The sequence below is a fragment of the Babylonia areolata genome, chromosome 6 (assembly GCF_041734735.1).
Source record: "Babylonia areolata isolate BAREFJ2019XMU chromosome 6, ASM4173473v1, whole genome shotgun sequence".
Taxonomy (NCBI): domain Eukaryota; kingdom Metazoa; phylum Mollusca; class Gastropoda; order Neogastropoda; family Buccinidae; genus Babylonia; species Babylonia areolata.
Window position 1 is genome coordinate 44,776,461 of NC_134881.1, and position 22,700 is coordinate 44,799,160.

The window sequence follows — 22,700 nt, forward strand, 5'->3', positions numbered from 1 at the left end:
CGCGAGTGTGTATGCGTGCGCGTGTGTCTATGAGTGTGCGTGTGTGTGTGTGTGTGTGTGTGTGTGTGTGTGTGTGTGCGTGTGTGTGTGTGTGTGTGTGTGTGTGTGTGTGTGTGTGTGTGTGTGTGCGCGTGTGTGTGTGTGTGTGCGTGCGCGCGTCCGAACGTGCATGAGTGCGTGTTTGCGAACGTGATGCGTGCATGTATGTGTGTGCACGCGCGCGCTGTATGTTCGTATGTGTGTGTGTGTGCGTGTACACGTGCTTTGTGCGCGTGCTGTGTGTGCGTGCGCGTGCTGTGTGTGTGTGTGTGTGTGTGTGTGTGTGTGTTCGTAACGTGTGCTAATGCTGATGTGAACGTGCAGATAATTCATATTTTATGAACAGCCCGGCCAGACCTGTTGAAGTGGGAGTATCACTTGACACTTCTGTAAACAGCAACCCCCTCCCCCCCCACCCCGCTCAACCCCCACCCCACCCACTTTCCGGCCCCAAGGTTCCCTGCACTGTAAACATAAGTAACAAAGAAAGAACAACACAGAGAAAAACAAGGTGAAGGTCTATACACACACACACACACACACACACACACGCACACACGCGTGCACACACGCACACACAGACACACACGAGCGCGCGCCATTGCCTTTTTGTTCAATCTTTTTCCGTATTTGCGGAAGTCTTTGCAGACGAGATGCTTCACGTTTTTACATGTACATGGGAGGGACAGAGTAAAAGGGATGAGACATCGAACAGAGAGAGAGAGGGGCAGAGATAGGGAAGGAGTGAGAGGGGGCAGGGAAAGAGAGAGGAAGAGAGAAAGAGAGGGGGAGAGAGACAGACAGACAGACAGACAGACAGACAGACGGCGAAAGTGAAAGGGAAACAGAGAGGAGCACAGAGAAAACAGAGAAAACGAGACGGAGAGAGACAGAGCAAGTAACAAAGGCAAAAACAACAAGAGATCAGCTAGAGAGAGGACCATAGAAAGAGAGAGATCAGACAGACAGGGTGGGGGATAGGGGTGGGGGGTGGGGTGGGGACTACAGAAAGAGATCAGACAGACAGGGTGGGGGATAGGGGTGGGGGTGGGGACTGCAGAAAGACAGAGACATCAGCCAGACAGGGTGGGGGATAGGGGTGGGGGTGGGGACTACAGAAAGATAGAGACATCAGCCAGACAGGGTGGGGGATAGGGGTGGGGGTGGGGACTACAGAAAGATAGAGACATCAGCCAGACAGGGTGGGGGATAGGGGTGGGGTGGGGTGGGGACTACAGAAAGAGATCAGACAGACAGGGTGGGGGATAGGGGTGGGGGTGGGGACTGCAGAAAGACAGAGACATCAGCCAGACATGGTGGGGGATAGGGGTGGGGGTGGGGACTACAGAAAGATAGAGACATCAGCCAGACAGGGTGGGGGATAGGGGTGGGGGGAGGACTACAGACAGACAGAGACATCAGCCAGACAGGGGGGGGGGATAGGGGTGGGGTGGGGGTGGGGACTACAGAAAGACAGAGACATCAGCCAGACAGGGTGGGGGATAGGGGGTGGGGTGGGGGGGACTACAGACAGACAGAGACATCAGCCAGACAGGGTGGGGGATAGGGGTTGGGGGTGGGGGGGACTACAGAAAGACAGAGACATCAGCCAGACAGGGTGGGGGATAGGGGTGGGGGGGGGGACTGCAGAAAGAAAGAGATCAGACAGACAGGGTGGGGGATAGGGGTGGGTGTGGGGGTGGGGACTACAGACAGAGACATCAGCCAGACAGGGTGGGGGATAGGGTGGGGGGATGGGGGGGGACTACAGACAGACAGAGACATCAGCCAGACAGGGTGGGGGATAGGGTGGGGGGATGGGGGGGGACTACAGACAGACAGAGACATCAGCCAGACAGGGTGGGGGATAGGGGGGTGGGGGGGGGGTGGACTACAGACAGACAGAGACATCAGCCAGACAGGGTGGGGGATAGGGGTGGGGTGGGGTGGGGGACTACAGAAAGACAGAGACATCAGCCAGACAGGGTGGGGGATAGGGGGTGGGGGTGGGGGGGACTACAGAAAGACAGAGACATCAGCCAGACAGGGTGGGGGATAGGGGTGGGGGTGGGGTGGGGACTACAGAAAGATAGAGACATCAGCCAGACAGGGTGGGGGATAGGGGTGGGGTGGGGGGGGGGACTACAGAAAAACAGAGACATCAGCCAGACAGGGTGGGGTGGGGTGGGGGGGGACTACAGAAAGACAGACATCAGCCAGACAGGGTGGGGGATGGGGGTTGGTGGTGGGGGGGGGACTACAGAAAGACAGACATCAGCCAGACAGGGTGGGGGATGGGGGTTGGGGGTGGGGGGGGACTACAGAAAGACAGAGACATCAGCCAGACAGGGTGGGGGATAGGGGTGGGGTGGGGGGGGACTACAGACAGACAGAGACATCAGCCAGACAGGGTGGGGGATAGGGGTGGGGTTGGGGGGGACTACAGACAGAGACATCAGCCAGACAGGGTGGGGGATAGGGGTGGGGTGGGGACTGCAGAAAGATAGAGACATCAGCCATACAGGGTGGGGGATAGGGGTGGGGGGGGGGACTGCAGAAAGAAAGAGATCAGACAGACAGGGTGGGGGATAGGGGGGGGGGTGGGGGGGCCTACAGAAAGACAGAGACATCAGCCAGACAGGGTGGGGGATAGGGGTGGGGTGGGGGACTACAGAAAGACAGAGACATCAGCCAGACAGGGTGGGGGATGGGGGGGTGGGGGTGGGGTGGGGACTGCAGAAAGATAGAGACATCAGCCAGACATGGGGTGGGGGGGTGGGGGTGGGGGGACTACAGAAAGACAGAGACATCAGCCATACAGGGTGGGGGATAGGGGTGGGGTGGGGTGGGGACTACAGAAAGATAGAGACATCAGCCATGCAGGGTGGGGGATAGGGGGTGGGGGGGTGGGGACTACAGAAAGATAGAGACATCAGCCAGACAGGGTGGGGGATAGGGGTGGGGGGGGGGATTACAGACAGACAGAGACATCAGCCAGACAGGGTGGGGGGGGGATAGGGGTGGGGGTGGGGGACTACAGAAAGACAGAGACATCAGCCAGACAGGGTGGGGGATAGGGGTGGGGGTGGGGTGGGGACTACAGAAAGAGATCAGACAGACAGGGTGGGGGATAGGGGTGGGGTGGGGACTGCAGAAAGACAGAGAGATCAGCCATACAGGGTGGGGGATAGGGGTGGGGTGGGGACTGCAGAAAGACAGAGACATCAGCCAGACAGGGTGGGGGATAGGGGTGGGGGTGGGGTGGGGACTACAGAAAGAGATCAGACAGACAGGGTGGGGGATAGGGGTGGGGGTGGGGGGTGGGGACTACAGAAAGAGATCAGACAGACAGGGTGGGGGATAGGGGTGGGGGTGGGGGGTGGGGACTACAGAAAGACATCAGCCAGACAGGGTGGGGGATAGGGGTGGGGGTGGGGTGGGGACTACAGAAAGACAGAGACATCAGCCATACAGGGTGGGGGATAGGGGGGTGGGGGGGGGACTACAGACAGACAGAGACATCAGCCATGCAGGGTGGGGTGGGGTGGGGGAGGACTACAGAAAGACAGAGACATCAGCCATACAGGGTGGGGGATAGGGGTGGGGTGGGGTGGGGAGTACAGAAAGACAGAGACATCAGCCATACAGGGTGGGGGATAGGGGGGTGGGGGGGGGGACTACAGACAGACAGAGACATCAGCCATGCAGGGTGGGGGATAGGGGTGGGGGGGTGGGGACTACAGAAAGACAGAGACATCAGCCATGCAGGGTGGGGGATAGGGGTGGGGGGGTGGGGACTACAGAAAGACAGAGACATCAGCCATGCAGGGTGGGGGATAGGGGTGGGGGTGGGGGGGACTACAGACAGACAGAGACATCAGCCAGACAGGGTGGGGGATACGGGGTGGGGGGGTTGGGACTACAGAAAGATAGAGACATCAGCCAGACAGGGTGGGGGATAGGGGTGGGGTGGGGACTACAGAAAGACAGAGACATCAGCCATGCAGGGTGGGGGATAGGGGTGGGGGGAGGACTACAGACAGACAGAGACATCAGCCAGACAGGGTGGGGGATAGGGGTGGGGTGGGGACTACAGAAAGACAGAGACATCAGCCATGCAGGGTGGGGGATAGGGGTGGGGACTACAGAAAGATAGTGACATCAGCCAGACAGGGTGGGGGATAGGGGTGGGGGTGGGGGGGGGGACTACAGAAAGACAGAGACATCAGCCAGACAGGGTGGGGGATGGGGGGTGGGGGTGGGGACTACAGAAAGACAGAGACATCAGCCAGACAGGGTGGGGGATAGGGGTGGGGGTGGGGACTACAGACAGACAGAGACATCAGCCAGACAGGGTGGGGGCGTGGGGGATGGGGGGGGGGGGGGGGGAGGGGACTACAGAAAGACAGAGACATCAGCCAGACGGGGTGGGGGATAGGGGTCGGGTGGGGGGGGGGGACTACAGACAGACAGAGACATCAGCCATGCAGGGTGGGGGATAGGGGTGGGGGTGGGGACTACAGAAAGACAGAGACATCAGCCAGACAGGGTGGGGGGGATAGGGGTGGGGGGGTGGGGACTACAGAAAGACAGAGACATCAGCCAGACAGGGTGGGGGATAGGGGTCGGGTGGGGGGGGGGACTACAGACAGACAGAGACATCAGCCATGCAGGGTGGGGGATAGGGGTGGGGGGGGACTACAGAAAGACAGACATCAGCCAGACAGGGTGGGGGATAGGGGTGGGGGTGGGGGGGGGACTACAGAAAGACAGAGACATCAGCCAGACAGGGTGGGGGATAGGGGTGGGGGTGGGGGGGGGACTACAGAAAGACAGAGACATCAGCCAGACAGGGTGGGGGATAGGGGTGGGGTGGGGTGGGGACTACAGAAAGACAGAGACATCAGCCAGACAGGGTGGGGGATAGGGGTGGGGGTGGGGTGGGGACTACAGAAAGAGATCAGACAGACAGGGTGGGGGATAGGGGTGGGGGTGGGGACTACAGAAAGACAGAGACATCAGCCATGCAGGGTGGGGGATAGGGGGTGGGGTGGGGACTACAGAAAGACAGAGACATCAGCCAGACAGGGTGGGGGATAGGGGGGTGGGGTGGGGGTGGGGACTACAGAAAGATAGAGACATCAGCCATGCAGGGTGGGGGATAGGGGGTGGGGTGGGGGACTACAGAAAGACAGAGACATCAGCCAGACAGGGTGGGGGATAGGGGTGGGGTGGGGTGGGGACTACAGAAAGATAGAGACATCAGCCAGACAGGGTGGGGGATATGGGGTGGGGTGGGGACTACAGAAAGACAGAGACATCAGCCAGACAGGGTGGGGGATAGGGGTGGGGTGGGGTGGGGACTACAGAAAGACAGAGATATCAGCCAGACAGGGTGGGGGATAGGGGTGGGGTGGGGGGTGGGGACTACAGAAAGACAGAGACATCAGCCAGACAGGGTGGGGGATAGGGGTGGGGTGGGGTGGGGACTACAGAAAGACAGAGACATCAGCCAGACAGGGTGGGGGATAGGGGGGGGGGAGGACTACAGACAGACAGAGACATCAGCCAGAGACGGGGGGAGGATACGGGGTGGGGGGGGGGGACTACAGACAGACAGAGACATCAGCCAGACAGGGTGGGGGATAGGGGTGGGGTGGGGGGGGACTACAAAAGACAGAGACATCAGCCAGACAGGGTGGGGGATAGGGGTGGGGTGGGGGGGGACTACAGACAGACAGAGACATCAGCCAGACAGGGTGGGGGATAGGGGTGGGGTGGGGGGGGACTACAAAAGACAGAGACATCAGCCAGACAGGGTGGGGGATAGGGGTGGGGTGGGGGGGGACTACAGACAGACAGAGACATCAGCCAGACAGGGTGGGGGATAGGGGTGGGGGGAGGCTACAGAAAGACAGAGACATCAGCCATACAGGGTGGGGGATAGGGGTGGGGTGGGGGGGGGGGACTACAGACAGACAGAGACATCAGCCAGACAGGGTGGGGGATAGGGGTGGGGGGGAGGCTACAGAAAGACAGAGACATCAGCCAGACAGGGTGGGGGATAGGGGTGGGGGGAGGCTACAGAAAGACAGAGACATCAGCCAGACAGGGTGGGGGATAGGGGTGGGGTGGGGGGGGGACTACAGACAGACAGAGACATCAGCCAGACAGGGTGGGGGATAGGGGGGTGGGGTGGGGTGGGGACTACAGAAAGACAGAGACATCAGCCAGACAGGGTGGGGGATAGGGGGGTAGGGTGGGGTGGGGACTACAGAAAGACAGAGACATCAGCCATACAGGGTGGGGGATAGGGGTGGGGGATGGGGGGGTGGGGGTGGGACTACAGAAAGACAGAGACATCAGCCATACAGGAGGGGGATAGGGGTGGGGGGAGGGGGGACTGCAGAAAGACAGAGACATCAGCCAGACAGGGTGGGGGATAGGGGTGGGGTGGGGACTACAGAAAGACAGAGACATCAGCCAGACAGGGTGGGGGATAGGGGGGTGGGGGTGGGGACTACAGAAAGATAGAGACATCAGCCAGACAGGGTGGGGGATAGGGGTGGGGGTGGACTACAGAAAGACAGAGACATCAGCCAGACAGGGTGGGGGATAGGGGGGGATGGGGGACTATAGAAAGACAGAGACATCAGCCATGCAGGGAGACAGGACCCAGACCAGCACTGACCAGCGTTGCCGGTGATGTCCATGGCCTTGAGGCCCCGGGCCTTGACCACGGTCAGCGTCAGACGTCCGGCAGTGGGCAGGTAGCACAGCGACAGCATCACCTCCCCGATGTCCGCCTTCTCCTGCATCACCAGACAAAACAGGGCTCAGACATGGCAAGATATGGCAAGGTAAGCTAAGATTAGACAGGGTTGAGGGAGGAGGAGGAGGAGGAGGAGAAGAAGAAGAAGATTAGTTAGTCGCATCTCTTCTGATCTTATCTGCTATGACACAAACGACAAAACTGGTGTGAAGGGAAAAAGAAAACCTAAAACAAAACCCAAGAAAGCTTACACGTTCGAACAAACACAAAATCACAACCGTTGTAGTAATAAAGGGGGTGATGAAAACATTAACAAAAAAAATGACAGAAATCAAACAGACCTCAGCAGGTATAGCCAGCACGAAAAAAAAGCAGGGTTAAATCAGGGTAAACATTACGGTGCGTGTGTGTGCGTGTGCGAAAGCGCGCGCGTGTGTCAGCATGCGTGTGTGCGAAGGCGCTTGTGTAAGTGCGTGTGTGCGTACATGCGGGTGTGTGTAAGCATGCACAACCCAAGCCAACCGCCTTCGATGTGGAGGAAACATCGGATCAGGACGTGAATGGTTGACGACAATTTGTGTCACGTCATCAGCCTTTTGGACATGCTGCGCGTGCACACAGCCAGCCGGAAGCGACCGTCACGCACACCGGAAGCGCTGCAGCCAAGAAGAAGAAGAAGAAGAAGAAGCGCGCGCAGAACAGGAAGACACCCCCCCCCTTCCCCCCGCCCCCGTTAGATGAGTGCGCATGTCTGGACGAGTCACCAGAACGACTGGACATGGCTGGCTGGCACGACTTCCCACCCAGTCCCACTCACCCTCTCTTCCGTGGGTCGATAAATGCTGATGTGTGTGTGTGTGTGTGTGTGTGTGTGGTTGTAGTGGGGAGTGTGAGGGGGGTTATGATGGTGGACACGACCGGGGCCATGAAAAACCTATCAGCTGTCTGCGGGGCCGTCGGTTGGTGCTGCTTCCAATCAATCGTCATTTATATTGCTCCTTTCATCTCCCGTCACTCCGCTACCTCGTTCACTCACCTTCACACATTCCTCTGACGAACGATAACCTGGCGGCGGCAAGCATGAAATGCACACGCACTCACTGTACACGCGCGCGCGGACACACACATGTACACGTGCGCGCGGACACACACACACACACACACACACACTTTACTATTGACAGTGCTGACAGACAAGAATGACAAGACATGAATCAATAATAGCACGCCACATGACACGACTGTGACACAAAGTTCATGTGACAGACACATAGCGTGCCGCATGACAGTGACATATTGTTCATGCAACGGACACGTAGCATGCTACAAGACATGACAGTGACACATTGTTCATGTGACGGACACATAGCACGTCACATCACATGACAGTGACACAATGTTCATGTGATGGACACATATCAAGCCACATCACATGACAGTGACACAAATTTCATGTGACGGACACACAGCACGCCACATCACATGACACTGACACAATGTTCATGGACGGACACATATCACGCCACATCACATCACACTGACATAATGTTCATGTGACGGACACATATCACGCCACATCACATGACAGTGACACAATGTTCATGTGACGGACATATAGCACGCCACATCACATGACACTGACATAATGTTCATGTGACGGACACACAGCACGCCACATCACATGACAGTGACACAATGTTCATGTGACGGACACATAGCACGCCACATCACATGACAGTGATGCAATGTTCATGTGACGGCCACACATCACACCACATCACATGACAGTGACACAATGTTCATGTAACGGACACATAGCACGCCACATCACATGACAGTGACAAAATGTTCATGTGAGGGGCACATATCAAGCCACATCACATGTCAGTTACACAATGTTCATGTGACGGACACACAGCACGCCACATCACATGACAGTGATACAATGTTCATGTAACGGACACACAGCACGCCACATCACACGACAGTGATACAATGTTCATGTAACGGACACACAGCACGCCACATCACATGACAGTGATACAATGTTCATGTGACGGACACACAGCACGCCACATCACAGCGACACAATGTGCATGTGACGGACAAACAGGACGCCACATCACATAACAGTGACACAATGTTCAGGTAACGGACACACAACACGCCACATCACATAACAGTGACACAATGTTCATGTGACGGACACATATCACGCCACATCACATCACACTGACACAATGTTTATGTGACGGACACATATCAAGCCATATCAGTGACACAATGTTCACGTAATTGACACACAGCACGCCACATCACATGACAGTGACCCAATGTTCATGTGACAGTCACATAGCACGCCACATCACATGACAGTGACAAAATGTTCATGTGACAGTCACATAGCACGCCACATCACATGACAGTGACACAATGTTCATGTGACGGACACATATCACGCCACATCACATGACAGTGGACACAATGTTCATGTGACGGACACACAGCACGCCACATCACATGACAGTGTACACAATAATCATGTGACGGACACAAATCAACGCCATATCACATGGTGGTGACACATTGCTCATGTGACGGACACATAGCACTCCACATCACACTGACAAAAAGCACGCCACATTACGTAGCGGAAAGGTCTGGGAGCAGGAGCGGGAAATACAAGGAGAGCCAGTTGACACACTAAACACTCAACAAGGAACCGTGTCCGACACTGCCTTTGTCGTGAGTGAGATGTCAATATTGTGACTGCGTTCGCCCCCTCCCTCTCTTTCTCCTTCACGATAAGCACACACACACACACACACACACACACACACACACACACACACACACACACACACACACACACACACACACACACACACACAGAGACACATACACACACACACACACACACACACACACACAGAGGCATACACACAGACACACAGACACAGACACACACACACACGCACACACACACACACACACAAACATACACAAATAGACAGACACACACATACACACACACACAGACACACACAGACACACACACACACACACACACACACACAGGCATACACACAGACACACACACACTCACACACACACACACGCACACACAGAGATACACACACACACACACACACAACACACACACACACACACACAGAGGCATACACACAGACAGACAGACAGACAGACACACACACACACACACACACACACACACACAGGCATACACACAGACAAACACAGACACAGACACAGACACACGCACACACAGACACACACACACACACACACACACACACACACATACACAAATACACACAGAAACACACACACACAGAGACACAAACAGACACACAGACAGACAGACAGACACACAGACAGACAGACAGACAGACAGACAGACACACACACACACACACACACACACACACACACACACACACACACACACACCTAACTTATAGGAAAGGGAAAGGAGGGGAGGGGAGAAGAAAGAAAAACAGAGAAGAAAAAAACCAAAAAAAAAAAACGAAGAAAAGAATTCGACCAAATTAATAAATTTTCTGAAGAAAGTGGTCAAGACGGCCATCAAAGAAAAGTAAGCCAAACAAACAAGAACCACTCAGATGACAGTGACACGCTTTCAATTCACCTCCATTGTTCGACAGTCCATTGTCTGACGAGTGTGTGTGTGTGTGTGTGTGTGTGTGTGTGTGTGTGTGTGTGTGTGTGTTTGTTAGTGTGTGTGTGTTTGTTAGTGTGTGTGTGTGTGTGTGTGGGTCGTGAATGTGCGTGAGCGTGAGCGCGCGCGCGGGGGTGTGTGTGTGTGTGTGTGTGTGTGTGTGTGTGTGTGTGTGTGTGTGTGTGCGTGTGTGTTTGTTAGTGTGTGTGTGTGAGCGCGCGCGCGCGCGTTTGTTTCTGGAAAACAAAAACACTGATACAAGAGAAAGCGTTGTTTTCAATGGAAGTCTTGCAAACAATTTAAGGAAACAATGATGGAGAAGAGAGGAAAGAGGAGAAGAACGAAAGTATGACGCCGACGTGAACATCAACAATGACGATGACAACCAGCAAAAACAGATGAGTGGGCAGAGCAACAGAAACTAAACGAAAGTCACAGAAATGGAAACCAAGCCACCCAAACCTAACCCACCCGTTCAACGAAACCCCAACCCCAATTTCTACCCAAACCTCCATCGAAACTCAACCGAACGAAACCCAGCTCTACCCAAAACCAAAGCAATCCTTCCTAACCAACCCCAAAACCGAAACGACAGCCAAATATATCCCAGCCCGATGTGGAGTGATGGCCTGGAGGTAACGCGTCCGCTTAGGAAGCAAGAGAGAATCCGAGCGCGCTGTTTCGAATCACAGCTCAGTCGCCGATATTTTCTCCCCCTCCACTAGACCTTGATTGATGGTCTGGATGCTATTCATTCTGATGAGACGATAAACCGAGGTCCCGTTGTGCAGCGTGTACTTTGCGCACATAAAAGAACCCACGGCAACAAAAGGGTTGTTCCTGGCAAAATTCTGTAGAAAAATCCACTTCGATAGGAAAAAAACAAATAAAACTGCACGCAGGAAAAAAAATACAAAAAAATGGGTGGCGCTGTAGTGTAGCGGCGCGCTCTTCCTGGGGAGAGCAGCCCGAATTTCACACAGAGAAATCTGTTGTGATAAAAAAGAAATACAAATATAACTACCCAATCTAACCAAGCCAAACCCAAACCAGCTCCGACAAATACCCAGTCTAACCAAGCCAAACCCAAACCAGCTCCGACAAATACCCAATCTAACCAAGCCAAACCCAAACCAGATCCGACAAATACCCAATCTAACCAAGCCAAACCCAAACCAGCTCCGACGAATTCCCAATCTAACCAAGTCAAACCCAAACCAGATCCGACAAATACCCAATCTAACCAAGCCAAACCCAAACCAGCTCCGACGAATTCCCAATCTAACCAAGCCAAACCCAAACCAGATCCGACAAATACCCAATCTAACCAAGCCAAACCCAAACCAGCTCCGACAAATACCCAATCTAACCAAGCCAAACCCAAACCAGATGCGACAAATACCCAATCTAACCAAGCCAAACCCAAACCAGATCCGACAAGTACCCAATCTAACCAAGCCAAACCCAAACCAGATCCGACAAATACCTAAATCTAACCAAGCCAAACCCAAACCAGATCCGACAAATACCCAATCTAACCAAGCCAAACCCAAACCAGATCCGACAAATACCCAATCTAACCAAGCCAAACCCAAACCAGATCCGACAAATACCCAATCTAACCAAGCCAAACCCAAACCAGATCCGACAAATACCTAAATCTAACCAAGCCAAACCCAAACCAGATCCGACAAATACCCAATCTAACCAAGCCAAACCCAAACCAGCTCCGACCCCATCCTACCCAACCCCAGCCCTACCCAATTTAACAAAGCCAAACACAAAACCCAAACCAGATCCGAGCCCGCATCCTACCCATCCCCCCATTCCCCCATCCCAGTCTGACCTGCTGAGCGGCATAGATGTCCCTGACGAAGAACGTCTCCTTGGCCAGACTCCCCTCGCCCAGGATGTCCTTGATCTTGACAGCGCCGATCAGGTCGTGGCGCGAGAAGCGGTCAAAGTCGTAGATGCTGAACTGCAGCACGCGCTGCGACAGCTCCTCGTAGGTCACGGTGAAGGTGAAGGTCTCGTTGAACTCCGGGTTCAAGGTCTTGCGGTGCACCTTGGTCTGGTGCTTATTCTTCCGGTCCGGCATCAGGTACACCTGGTGATGTGGGGGAAAGGCATTTGACTTCATGATGGTGGTGGTGGTGGTGAAGGAGAAGATCAAGAAGAAAAAGAACACAAACACACACATGCGCGAGCGTGACCATACGCAACACACACACACACACACACACACACACACACACACACACACACACACACACACTCTTTTTGCTCTCCCTCTCTCTGTGCTCTCTCTCTCTCTCTGCTCGCTCTCTTTGCTCTCTCTCTCGCTCTGTGCTCTCTCTCTCTGTGCTCTCTGCTCGCTCTCTTTGTTCTCTCGCTCTGTGCTCTCTCTCTCTCTCTGCTCGCTCTCTTTGTTCTCTCTCTGTGCTCTCTCTCTCTCTCTCTCTCTCTCTCAGTCTTTGCTCTCTCTCTCTCTCTCTCTCTCTCTCTCTCTCTCTCTCTCTCTCTCACCCCTTCCTACATCTACAACTGTCTTTGAAATATGGTCACTCGAACCCAGGACCCTCAGAATGGAATGTCTATCGCTTTGTCCACTGGGCTGTCGCTCCAGTCACACAACTGGTCCTAAGGGTGCATTGCTTGAAAGTCTGCTTGTCCAGAAAAGCAACTGCGAAACAGGAGTGTTATTATTATTATTATTATTATTATTATTATTATTATTATTATTTCTTTTTCCCAAAGGATGAAGTAGCAACCACTGAACAATGTGAATAATGTGAACAATGGGAAAAAGAGAAAGCAGCTGCACTTTTTTTTTTAATGACAGAAGAAGAAAGCAGTAATTACTTAACAATGATTCGTTTATTTATTTATAGTCTGTTCATCTAAGACGATGATATTATGGCAGAATGGAGAAAGCAACAACTTATCAATGGCAAAAAAACCCACCCCAAAACAAAACAACTATCAAACATTGGCAAACAACACTTGGCTTCCCACACCACCACCACCCTCCCTCCCTACTCCCTCAACCACCACCACTCACTCCCCCACCCCATCCCACCCCCTCCATAGTCCCGCCGCTCTAAGCGGCCACGGTGACAGAAGACAGAGACAGACAGTTTCACAGAGTGCTGAAGTATTCATGAGGTCCCGCGTTGTGGTGCCCCGTATACTCCACATACTGCCTAACCTCCGTCTGCCGGTGTGCAGCTCTAGAATGACCCCCACCCCCCACACCAAGTTAACATCATGGATTCTTTCCGGGGGCCAAAAGCCTGACGTTACCAACAGGGGGAGGTAACCAGGGAAGACTCACCCCCCCCCCCTTTGCCCTTAGAAATTGACTCCACTCCCGTAACTAATTTAGCCCTGTGCCGGAGCATTGCCCTGGCACCAAAAACCACGTTCCTACATGTAAAGGAAACCAAGTTCCACAGTAAACACGTTCCTACATGTGAAGGAAGCTAAGCTCCACAGTAAACACGTTCCTACATGTGAAGGAAGCTAAGTTCCACAGTAAACACGTTCCTACATGTGAAGGAAGCTAAGTTCCACAGTAAACACGTTCCTACATGTGAAGGAAACTAGGTTCCACAGTAAACATGTTCCTACATGTGAAGCTCCACAGTAAACACGTTCCTACATGTGAAGTAAGGTAAGCTCCACAGTAAACACGTTCCTACATGTGAAGGAAACTAGGTTCCACAGTAAACACGTTCCTACATGTGAAGGAAGGTTCCACAGTAAACACGTTCCTACATGTGAAGGAAACTAAGTTCCACAGTAAACACGTTCCTACATGTGAAGGAAATTAAGTTCCACAGTAAACACGTTCCTACATGTGAAGGAAGGTTCCACAGTAAACATGTTCCTACATGTGAAGGAAATTAAGTTCCACAGTAAACACGTTCCTACATGTGAAGGAAGCTAAACTCTATAGTAAACACGTTCCTACATGTGAAGGAAACTAAGTTCCACAGTAAACACGTTCCTGCATGTGAAGGAAACTAAACTCTATAGTAAACACGTTCCTACATGTGAAGGGAACTAAGTTCCACAGTAAACACGTTCCTACATGTGAAGGAAACTAAGTTCCACAGTAAACACGTTCCTACATGTGAAGGAAACTAGGTTCCACAGTAAACATGTTCCTACATGTGAAGGAAGCTAAGTTCCACATTAAACACGTTCCTACATGTGAAGGAAGCTAAGTTCCACAGTAAACACGTTCCTACATGTGAAGGAAGCTAAGTTCCACAGTAAACACGTTCCTACATGTGAAGGAAGCTAAGTTCCACAGTAAACACGTTCCTACATGTGAAGGAAGCTAAGCTCCACAGTAAACACGTTCCTACATGTGAAGGAAACTAGGTTCCACAGTAAACACGTTCCTACATGTGAAGGAAACTAAGTTCCACAGTAAACACGTTCCTACATGTGAAGGAAACTAAGTTCCACAGTAAACACGTTCCTACATGTGAAGGAAACTAAGCTCCACAGTAAACACGTTCCTACATGTGAAGGAAGCTAAGTTCCACAGTAAACACGTTCCTACATGTGAAGGAAGCTAGGTTCCACAGTAAACACGTTCCTACATGTGAAGGAAACTAGGTTTCACAGTAAACATGTTCCTACATGTGAAGGAAGCTAAGCTCCACAGTAAACACGTTCCTACATGTGAAGGAAGCTAAGCTCCACAGTAAACACGTTCCTACATGTGAAGGAAGCTAAACTCTATAGTAAACACTTTCCTACATGTGAAGGAAACTGTTCCACAGTAAACACGTTCCTACATGTGAAGGGAACTAAGTTCCACAGTAAACATGTTCCTACATGTGAAGGAAATTAAGTTCCACAGTAAACACGTTCCTACATGTGAAGGAAGGTTCCACAGTAAACACGTTCCTACATGTGAAGGAAACTAAGTTCCACAGTAAACACGTTCCTGCATGTGAAGGAAGCTAAACTCTATAGTAAACACGTTCCTACATGTGAAGGAAACTAAGTTCCACAGTAAACACGTTCCTGCATGTGAAGGAAACTAAACTCTATAGTAAACACGTTCCTACATGTGAAGGGAACTAAGTTCCACAGTAAACACGTTCCTACATGTGAAGGAAACTAAGTTCCACAGTAAACACGTTCCTGCATGTGAAGGAAACTAAACTCTATAGTAAACACGTTCCTACATGTGAAGGGAACTAAGTTCCACAGTAAACACGTTCCTGCATGTGAAGGAAGCTAAACTCTATAGTAAACACGTTCCTACATGTGAAGGAAACTGTTCCACAGTAAACACGTTCCTACATGTGAAGGGAACTAAGTTCCACAGTAAACACGTTCCTACATGTGAAGGAAGCTAAACTCTATAGTAAACACGTTCCTACATGTGAAGGAAGCTAAACTCTATAGTAAACACATTCCTACATGTGAAGGAAGCTAAACTCTATAGTAAACACGTTCCTACATGTGAAGGAAACTAAGTTCCACAGTAAACACGTTCCTACATGTGAAGGGAACTAAGCTCCACAGTAAACACGTTCCTGCATGTGAAGGAAGCTAAACTCTATAGTAAACACGTTCCTACATGTGAAGGAAACTAAGTTCCACAGTAAACACGTTCCTGCATGTGAAGGAAACTAAACTCTATAGTAAACACGTTCCTACATGTGAAGGAAACTAAGTTCCACAGTAAACACGTTCCTACATGTGAAGGAAATTAAGTTCCACAGTAAACACGTTCCTGCATGTGAAGGAAGCTAAACTCTATAGTAAACACGTTCCTACATGTGAAGGAAACTAAGTTCCACAGTAAACACGTTCCTACATGTGAAGGAAACTAAGTTCCACAGTAAACACGTTCCTACATGTGAAGGAAGCTAAACTCTATAGTAAACACGTTCCTACATGTGAAGGAAACTGTTCCACAGTAAACATGTTCCTACATGTGAAGGAAGCTAAGTTCCACAGTACTCCCGACCGTGTCCACACGTGTCAATCTGGAGGGGAAATAACTCGGATGATTTCAGTTCATTTCCTTCGTTTTCCCGCATCAATATGGCAGGGGAACATGTTGAGGATGTAAAACTCCCTGAGGATGAATGGGTTAAAATGAAAGGTTTATCAAAATGACCAGAAAGCACAGATCAATGTATCACTGGGCTGGGTTAATTTTGGACAGCAGCCACACACCCCTCAGTCCCCCTCCCCGACACACACTCCAGTCCTAGTTCCCAGAGCACTCTATGATGAGTCAGTGTGGGCTGGTATCTTTTCCACACCGAACAGTCTTTCAAGAGCAAAACCGTATCAACTCCACACGAACACGAAGTTGAGCGTATTTAGGGCCAGCCCAAATCAACTCCACGGGGAGGAGGAGGAGGAGTCATTTTGGAACAGCACTGCCGACTCTGAAATATCTCCCTTGGGGGTCTTTTTGGGACATGGGATGGAGTCAATCTACTTGACCCAAAATGGCAAGAATGGTCTTCACGATTTGTCTGGAACTCGACGGGCGCAATAGCCGAGTGGTTAAAGCGTTGGACTTTCAGTCTGAGGGTCCCGGGTTCGAATCACGGTGACGGCACCTGGTGGGTAAAGGGTGGAGATTTTTACGATCTCCCAGGTCAACATATGTGCAGACCTGCTAGTGCCTGAACCCCCTTCGTGTGTATATGTCAGCAAAAGATCAAATACGCACGTTAAAGATCCTGTAATCCATGTCAGCGTTCGGTGTGTTATGGAAACAAGAACATACCCAGCATGCACACCCCCGAAAACAGAGTATGGCTGCCTACATGGCGGGGTAAAAACGGTCATACACGTAAAAGCCCACTCGTGTGCATACGAGTGAACGCAGAGAAGAAGAAGAAGTCTGGACCTCCCCATGAAACCCTTTCTTCGGGGAGTGGGGGCGGCGGTGCTAGGGAAAATAAATATACTTCAGCAGAAAAATGGGACTCAGTTACTTGATCAAAACCCCTCCCTTGAGTGCAAAAGAACGTATCGCGTACGTGCATAGTGAAGTCACTGATGATGTCACCAAAGAAGGGAAATAGCTCTGGAAGGCTGAAAACTCACACAGTTTATCCACAGTGGTCTATCTCCAAACAGTTTTCTCAGTTTTAGGCTTATTGTTTTGGAAATTGTTTTATGATTTGAAACACCACTTTCTACTGTTTTCCCCACTGGCAACGAGGGGGTTTTAACATGGGGCAGAATGTGAAGTGAAAACAATTGCGTGCCCTGAAGTAACTCCAAAGGGAGTGTTTCTGATCCAACTTCAGTGGAGTCTTTTTCTTGTGTGGCATCACACCTCGTTTTTTGACTCACTGGTGTAAACAAACTGTGTCTATGTTTTAACCCGGTCTTCGGTTGTGTGTGTGTGTGTGTGTGTGTGTGTGTGTGTGTGTGTGGTAAACTTTAAGATTGACATTTTCTCTGCAAATACTTTGTCAGTTGACACCAAATTAGGCATAAAAATAGGAAAAATTCAGTTCTTTCCAGTCATCTTGTTTAAAACAATATTGCACATCTGGGTTGGGCACACACACACACACAAAAAGAAGCCTAATTATATGCAAACTGCATTTACTGTTATATTTATATTTTTTGTATTCTCTAAACTTGGCACTTTGATCTGATATTCTGACCCAACAACAAGAGGAACTTCTTTTGCTAAGCATGGAAGTTTTATTTATTTTGCAAACGTTTTGGTGCAGATAGTTAAAAAAAGGGAAGTTACTCTGTAATTAATGATAGGGGACTTAATTTGCTTTAAACTATCTTTCTCATCTTAATCATTACATTTTGAAATTATACTCAATACATAAAAAGCTTGGATTTTTTTAAAAGTGTATCACAAGTGAGTCTTGAAGGCCTTGCCTCTCTTGTTTTTTTACGCCTCCTACCTCTTTATTTTTTCTACCTTTTTTTTTTTCGTGCACTCATATTTCTCTTCCTGTGCCTTTTCTCCACGTTATTATTACTGCTCCACTCGCTTCAACAGTCATTCATCTGCTTGTTTCCTCTACCAAGGAACAATAATATATCTGCACGCGAGATAAATAAGTGCTGATTGAGTGTTTGCATCAATTTTGGTGTTTTCACAAACTGCTCTCCTGTGGAGTCCGGGGTCGGTGCCTGGAGACATTTCCAGGCGACGCACCAGGCGCCTGCCTCTCTGTGTTTGTCGCTCAGTTAGCGCTGAGTGACTGGGGGTGGGTGCTGGAGGGGGCCGGGGGCGGGAGGGGCGGGGGGGAGGGGGAGGTGGAAGGGGGGGGGGGGGGCGAGAGGAAGCGTCCACAGGAAGTTATCAGAATTTCAAATGACCCGATGGAGAGTAACGGTTTCACCGCACGCAGAAGAGATACGAATACGGATACGGATAGTTTATTCAATAAAGGCCATGGCGCCTCATGAAGGGGGTACAGTGAATCAACATTCAAAATCAAAACCTTACAAATTACAAAAGATAAGCTGCAAATGATAATCCACAAATTGGATAATGCACAACTAATAATAATTAACTACATAATACACTGCGAAACTTAAAAGCCTTATATAAGTAAATAGCAAACTGTTTTATAATAGTTTCGTTAGTTGATAACATAAGCATGGCAAGTCGAAATAAAGTAGGGTGTACATAATATTTTTGTGGAATCCACTCATGTCTAAGGTCATTCAAAGCAGGGCAACACAACACAAAGTGAAGTTCGGTTTCTTCAGCACGTCTGCATAAAGGACAACTAAGATCAGAGACACTGGACTTTCGATAACGATGATGATGAAGAAATATGTCAGAAATTCCAAACGCAAAGAGAGAGAGAGAGAGAGAGAGAGAGAGAGAGAGAGGTGGTGATGGTGGGTGTATACGTATTGAATCTTTCAATCACTTACTTCCCAGCACAAAGCACTTAACTCACTCAGTACGGCCAGTCCTCTCTTCTCCTCTACACAGACCCCTCGGATGTCCAGTGGGTGTCTGAATGACCCAACCTTTAGCTTCCGTCGTCAGAATTGTGGTATTCTTTGTCACCATTCACGTCTTCAGTATAAGAGCCTTCTGCTTGCAATATTTTGATGATGGTAATTGGGGTGAAACGCTGTTAACGTCGTCTCTTTCCCCGTTCGTATGGAAAGAGTTAACTGTCCGTTTTCAACACACATCTACATTTCTACAAATGGCGCGCTGCTGTGCACAAAGGCGCCAAGTTGTGCGAGGCCAACAGGACTGCTGCAGCTGTTCAGAAGAGGCAGGCCAGAAAGTCACGGGCAAACAAGCTCCCTGACAATGGTATGCCTGTCTTTGTCTTTGTCTGCCCCAACTGTCAGCGAACATTTCGTGCGCAGATTGGACTATTCAGCCATCTGCGCATTCACAGATAGATTCATGAGCATCCTCCCCCCCCCCCAAACCCCACCACCACCCTCCCCCCATCCCCCAGCTGGATGACAACGATGGTCATCATCGATCTCGATGGACACACACCACCACATTTCTGATAACACTCCTCCGATACTTCCTTCATGTTGAAAGCCCATCACCTTCACCAGCCAACGTAAAAACAAAAAAACAAAACAAATCAATTAGCTACGAAATAAGAGAGGCGTTGGAGTATTGGGACGAGGGTGTGTGTAGGGGGTGGGGTGGGGGGTGGGGGCGATGGCAAATCAGTTCATTATCACCAGGCGTTTGCGTGCGCACGCGCGACTTGCGCGCATGCGTGCAAAGGAATATGGACAAGTGGCCGGTTTGAAATCAATGGTGGGTTAAACTCACATCACTCGGACATTCAGAAGGCTGCTTGGCAGTAAAACATTGACGTGGATAGATTTACCCCCGCCCCCGCCCCCATCCACCCCCAAACCCCTCCATCTCCCTGTTCCCCCTCGCCTCCCCCCCCTCTCTGACTGACATATAACCGGGTTGAACTGAATGACTTCACGTGTTTTTTTCCCTTCGTGTTTACAGAGTCAGCAGAATGGAATCACTGGGTCTGCTCGTTCTTCATCCACGTCCGTGGTGGCTGGGTCACGGTCACACACACACACACACACACACACACACACACACACACACACACACACACACACACACACACTCACACACACACACACACACACACACACACACACACAGAGAGAGAGAGAATCATTAATGTTCTATGATGGTCGGATTGAGTTTCGCGACCTATATTGGTTGCGCCCTTCTTCGATGCTTTTTCAATATAAACACTTTCGCACCAGTAAACCACGTTTTAGGAACCTTTAAAAAAAAGTAGTGTGTGTGTGTGTGTGTGTGTGTGTGTGTGTGTGTGTGTGTGTGTGTGTGTGTGTGTGTGTTTGCCCTTTTTTTGTTTTTTATCCAACATATGTCCTGCAAGGCTGTTCCGGCGCTTTTCAGAGCGTGTCTGCAGCAAGAAACAGTGCTTCTGGCTTCTTCGCGACCACGTTGTTGAGTGTGGGTCTTTGTTTTGGACAGTTTAATATCATCATCTTAGATGAACAGAATATAAATAAATAAACGAACATCTTTGTTTTGGTGTGAAGGGTGAAGGTTTCCTTGTTCAAGGGAGGATAGAGTCCTGATTTCAAGCTATGTAAAACTGAAGGTAATTACATTACGTATGTGTAATTGCGATACATGTGCGCTGTTTATACATATACTTTTGCCGCAGTTTGATGCTTTCCAGTCGCTGTTTAACACACACACACACACACACACACACACACACACACACACACACACACACACACACACACACACACACACACTCTGCATACACAGACGAGCACTGAACTATGTTTTTAGAATCATTTACCTACACTTTTGAGACAAGGGAAATGGGTAAACATAAAGATAACACCCAACTCCCTTCTCTCCCTCTCTCTCTCCCTCACACACACACACACACACACACACACACACACACACACACACACACACACACACACACACACACACACACACACACACACACGATGTTTTCAGAATAATAAAGACAACACTTCCCACCCACCATCCACCGACCAAATCCCCTCCCAGCCCCCCCCCCCCCCGCACCGCACCCCCCCCCCCACACACACGATGTTTTCAGAATAATAAAGACAACACTTCCCACCCACCATCCACCGACCAAATCCCCTCCCAGCCGCCGCCCCCCCCACCGCACCCCCCCCCCCCCCCCCACACACACACGATGTTTTCAGAATAATAAAGACAACACTTCCCACCCACCATCCACCGACCAAATCCCCTCCCAGCCCCCCCCCCCCTCCCCCCACACACACACACACCGCACCCCCCCCCCCCCCACACACACACACACGATGTTTTCAGAATAATAAAGACAACAGCTTCCCACCCACCATCCACCGACCAAATCCCCTCCCAGCACCCACCCACCCCCCACCGCACCCCCCCCGCCCCCCCACACACACACCGCACCCCCCCCCCCCCCACACACACACACGATGTTTTCAGAATAATAAAGACAACACCTTCCCACACACCATCCACCGACCAAATCCCCTCCCAGCACCCCTCACCCCCACCCACCCACCCACCCACTCACACATCTCTCCATTCACCTTGACATAGGGGTCGGAGGTCCCAGAGAAGTCCTTGGCAGGCAGGTTCTCAGCCCTGGAGATAGTGACACTGAGGGTCTTGTCCTCGTGGCGGTACTGAAGGCTGAAGAACAGCTTGCCACACGGTGTGTGCTCCGACCGTAACGAGTCCACTGACGCCTGTGACACACCACCACCACCACCACCACCAATTAATCATGATAACAAGCACTATGATATCGTTTAACGACCTACTGGCATTATCTTGTAATATTTTGATGCGGATTCAGTCACAAAACCAATGTGCCACCACCATCTTGCTTTTTTTTTTCTCTCCCTCTCTCCCGATTTTGGTCCCCACAAACGACTGGCGCAACAGCCGAGTGGTTAAAGCGTTGGACTGTCAATCTGAGGGTCCCGGGTTCGAATCACGGTGACGGCGCCTGGTGGGTGAAGGGTGGAGATTTTTACGATCTCCCAGGTCAACATATGTGCAGACCTGCTAGTGCCTGAACCCCCTTCGTGTGTATATGCAAGCAGTAGATCAAATACGCACGTTAAAGATCCTGTAATCCATGTCAGCGTTCGGTGGGTTATGGA

General features: G+C 50.8%; 1 protein-coding gene across 1 annotated transcript in view; it reads right to left on the bottom strand.

Moving 5' to 3' along the window:
- Positions 1-22,700, bottom strand: part of LOC143283418 (synaptotagmin-10-like) — a 285,735-nt gene that overhangs the window by 82,273 nt on the left and 180,762 nt on the right. Inside the window, exons 3-5 of the mRNA XM_076589653.1 lie at positions 22,122-22,280; positions 12,358-12,618; positions 6,731-6,851 (exon numbers count right to left, since the gene is read on the bottom strand). Coding sequence (XP_076445768.1) covers positions 6,731-6,851; positions 12,358-12,618; positions 22,122-22,280 — 541 coding nt within the window. The remainder of the gene's footprint in view (positions 1-6,730; positions 6,852-12,357; positions 12,619-22,121; positions 22,281-22,700) is intronic.